The sequence below is a fragment of the Mus pahari genome, chromosome 11, assembly GCF_900095145.1.
Source record: "Mus pahari chromosome 11, PAHARI_EIJ_v1.1, whole genome shotgun sequence".
NCBI classification, from domain to species: domain Eukaryota; kingdom Metazoa; phylum Chordata; class Mammalia; order Rodentia; family Muridae; genus Mus; species Mus pahari.
In genome coordinates this window covers 55,870,395-55,874,951 of record NC_034600.1, presented here as the reverse complement: position 1 = coordinate 55,874,951, position 4,557 = coordinate 55,870,395, and the positions used below count along the sequence as shown (strand labels likewise).

The 4,557-nt window shown below is 39.6% G+C and overlaps 1 protein-coding gene across 1 annotated transcript in view; it reads left to right on the top strand.

The window, feature by feature from the left end:
- Positions 1–2,578: 2,578 nt before the first annotated feature.
- The window catches only part of LOC115064992 (UDP-glucuronosyltransferase 3A1-like), a 16,096-nt gene continuing 14,117 nt past the window's right edge, over positions 2,579–4,557 (top strand). Inside the window, exon 1 of the mRNA XM_029543881.1 lies at positions 2,579–2,860. Coding sequence (XP_029399741.1) covers positions 2,767–2,860 — 94 coding nt within the window. The 5' untranslated portion in view covers positions 2,579–2,766. The remainder of the gene's footprint in view (positions 2,861–4,557) is intronic.

Here is a 4,557-nt window from a genome sequence, read left to right as displayed (position 1 = left end):
AACTCTTCTGTGTTGAAAATAATTGAGTCAGGGATAAGGGCATAGAGAGGGGTCATGTGTACCCTCTGGATATCATTCCACTTGGCTGTTTCTGTAGCTCACTGCTGAAAGGAGGAGGGATTGGCCAGGTTGGATTGACCTGTTTCTGGGAAATCTCAGTTCCAGACTTTGTCTCACAGAGAACTCTGCTCTCTCATGCACCACTCTGTCCTTGCTGGCTCAGCCTGCAAATTCCTGCCAGCTCTCTTGTCCTTCCTAAAATCTGAATTCAGTCTTCTCACTCAGGGAGAATGCCTGTGTGGATTTGAATACTTCTTCCATGATCTGGATTCTGAAAACTAAGACAAGTGATTACCAAGTGTCCTGTGTCTCCTAAGGAACAATGTGAAGAACATTTTACCCAGATAGCGTTTCTGAACTCAACATAATTAAAATACATAATTATACATATATGGAGATCTATATTTGTCCCCCCATTGAAGATTTATCATTATAGAACATTTCTACTCCTTAGCTCTTCATGTTTGCTGTTAGCTATCTTACTTCCTAAGAGTGATTGGTAGTCAATAAATAATATTACTATGTTAGTTTTATCTTCTAGATTTACATAATTACACCATAAATTGGATATTCTTTTATTGTATTGTTTTAAGCACACACACACACACACACACACACACACACACACACACACACACTTGCCCACATATATCATGCCCACATATCTCTGCATAAAATCTATTTTGTATAGGTTGGTAGTTAGTAGTACAGTGCCTGACAGTTTTTATATACAATTTCATCCACATGTATAATGTATTCTGATCACACTTTTCTATATTTATTTCATCATCATTTCTATCTCCCTCATAAACCTCCCTTCCTCTTTGTAAGTCTCCCTCCCATATTAATGTGTGTGTGTGTGTGTGTGTGTGTGTGTGTGTGTGTGTGTGTGTGNGAGAGAGAGAGAGAGAGAGAGAGAGAGAGAGAGAGAGAGAGAGAGAGAGAGAGGTCTATGTGTGTGGTATATGTGCTTTCATGTGCCTATGAGCTTAACACTTCATACATATATTTCTGAACATGAATATTGAAGCCAGAGATTGACATTAAATGTCTCTCTTTATACTACATAGCCTGCTTTTGATATGGGATCTTTTATGAGATCCATCACTTGGCAATTAAGCTAGACAGGCAGGTGTGAGTAAGACAATAAGATCCAGATCCACCCATTTTGACCTTCCTAGTTCTGGGATTATAGCTGCCTGTTTGTTGTTGTTGTTTTATTTTGTTTTTGTTTTTTATTTCTTTTTTAAAAATGTTAGATCTAGGTATCCATACTAAAGTCCACAAATGCTTCATGCACTGAATAATTGCATCAGTCCTGAGATCTGATGCTCAAATCTAGGAGAAGATTGATGTCTCAGTTCCAGAAGAGGGGGACGGGGAGGGGAAAAGGGAGGAGAACGGGGAGGGAGAGAGAGAGGGAGAGAATCTACCTCAATGGACATGATGGTGCTTAGACACTTTGGGGAAGAGTGGAATTTCCTTACTCTCTTCATTGATTCCAAAGCTACTTCCATCTGGAAGGAGTCTCACACCTGACCACAAATGATGCCTGCCTTACCATCTGTCTGAGTATCCCTTAGTCTAGTGTAGCTGACAATAAATTAACCATTACACTAATACATTTGAGAAGTATGAGAACAAAAGTTTGACTGATTTTTTGAGAGAAAGAACACTGCAGTCCTCTTTTTCAGATTATTTCTTCTTCTTTTTGTCTCTTCGTTGTATGACTGTGAATTATACCAGAGCATCAAGCTTCAACTCAGGCATAGGCAAAGTCTTGGAGACACAAGACACACTGCTACAGGGCAGAGCAGAATTCAAGGCTGTATTTCTGCATGCTTGGGAAGTACAGAGTCAGATTCTCTTTCTGCTTTGGAGCTGGAAACTTTGCACTGGGAAACTTGGCTAAAGCAGTTTGGTTTTACACTGGAGCATGAAGATGACCACCCTGGGCAGTGTGCTCCTTCCTCCTGTACTGATTTACAAGCAAACAGATTTGGACTCGGTCCTGAGCTTTTCCGTGGAAGGATTGTGGAATAGCTCTGTTCTGTTCTGATGTTCATTCAGAACTGGAGATTTAGCTTTTTTTTTTCTTTCTTCTTCTGCCTTTCGGGTACATAGGACACTAGCACATTTTCTTGCGTCTGTGACTAGTGAGAGGTATCAAGCAACAATCTTGGGTGTTTTTCTTGAAGATTATTTTATGATCGACACCACTGGAGATTTTAAAACCGGTACCCAGGATAATGAGTTCCAGACATGGCAATAGAATACAGATAGAGGAGTGATGAAGGAGGTAGCATCTTGTAAGCCTGTAATTAGGCTTGTAAAATGTCCATAGTGCATGGCACTTTAGGACGCTCTCATTGACAGGATTTCCCAATGTCCCTACATTCCCACTTTAGAGTTTTTTGGGGTCAACAAAGAAAATATTGTGGCTATTGGACAAGTTAAATATTAACTCTCTACCAGTTTTTCTTTCAACTCTAGTTAAGGAGGTTGAAACAGTCTCAGCTGGAAAGAGATTGACAGAGACAAGGCCAAGGGCAAAAGGGCATTTGGAAAAAGAACATAAACTATCTTCCCCCTTTCCCCATTTTCAAGGCCACAGAGAGTGCTTTGTGGCAGAGGCTTACAGGGTCCCTTAGTGGGGCACAGCTCTCTAGGTGTGCAACCTGTGCCAGGGCTCCACGTGTTCTAAAGATGGCGGCACATCGGAGTTGGCTTTTTGTGAGCTTCTTTCTCCTTGAGGTTCTTCTGTTGGAGGCTGCAAAAATCCTGACTATATCTACACTGAGTAAGTTCTTGCTGGGACATAGAGTCTTGAGAGACTGTGATGCCTGGGTAATCATGTTTCGCGAAAATGACACAGTTGACCATGCATAAGATTTTTCTATTTAGGTGTAGACCACACCTGGGAGAGGGGCTATGCAGTGTGTGCACAGTTGTGCTCAGAGAGGACTCTGCCCATTGGAGAGAGAGCAACAGTAGATGGTGATATCCTGGGATGTGAGAACAGCAGCAGGAGGCAGAGGGAAGTTTGTAAGAAAGGCTTCTCTACTGGGGTTTTAGTCATGAGTGGGTGGGAGGCAGATCAGTCAAAGTGATCCAACAAAGGGAGCAGTGAACAGTTCTTGATTTTTTTTTGTTGAGGCTTGCATTCATAAACATTTTTGGTTTCAAAAGATGTTCTTTTCTATATAAGCACCCAGGCCTCAAAGTTTGCACGTCACCAGGACATCATCTTATTCCAGGACATGATATGTTACCCTTAACACCACAAATGTCCTGGTCCCATGGTTTGGCCTGGGGCTCATGATAATAGGAGCTTCATGTACATGGATCACTGATAAAAGTCCAGGTTTGGTAGGAGAAATACATATTAATGCCAACAGGTAACGGTTCACAAGAAGCCTGTATATAAGCTTTGTGAAAACATTTTTATTTTCAAATGGTCAATTAGTTTGGATTTATAGTGGAATAGGATGTGATCCAAGAATTAGGGCAAGAAAGGGCACAGACATAATAGCATGGCAGAGGTGATGAAGTGTTATCCCATTGTGCCAGGGAAGAATTTTAGCAGAATTAACTTTCAAACTTCTGCAACGTATCATAAATACTTAACTTCTAACCTGTGATCATAACTCACTTATAATAGATATTACCCAAAGGCCAAATTATCTGTCGTTTTATGGCAAAGCTATTGACATTCTGGATTTAACAATGAATGGTAAGTTAGTCTCCACTAGTCCCTCTTCATTATTTCTAGCTACCTCAGGTAGATGATGATTTTATGGAAAGCAGAAGTTTTATATCATTTTATTTTCTTTTATTTTACTAATAACAAATCAGAAGGAAGTTTATTTTCAAACAATTATTTTCTATATATAATTTTGCTATTTACAACAATGAAACAACTTGCAAGCTAGTTAGATGGCTGTGCTTATTTTTACATAAAGAATTAAACTTGGTTGAATATTGATACTGCCAAATATTCAGCAAGTTCTGTGTCTTTCAGAGTTGACTGATACTTGGATTTTAAAATTGTTAAGGCTTTGCATAAATGCAAAGCATTTATGTGCATAAAAGCACAAAATGACAGAAGTATGTTTAGAGATATTTCAAGATTGTTAAAAAATTCTGTCCCAATCCTAAAATAAAAATTCATCTAACAATCTAAAACTCAAGCCAATAGCTTGAAAATCAAAATTTAAAATGAAACCTCCCAGCTCAATGTAATCTAAAAATAGGTTTGAATTTTTAAATTTTTTATTAGATATTTTCTTTATTTACATATCAAATGCTGTCCCAAAAGTTCCCTATACCCTCCCCCCACCCTGCTCCCCTACCCACTCACTCCCAATTCTTGACCCTAATGGTCCCCTGTACTGGGGAATATAGAGTTTGCTAGACCAAGGGGCCTCTCTTCCCAATGATGGCCAACTAAGCCATCTTCTACTACATATGCACCTAGAGACATGATCTCTGGGGGGG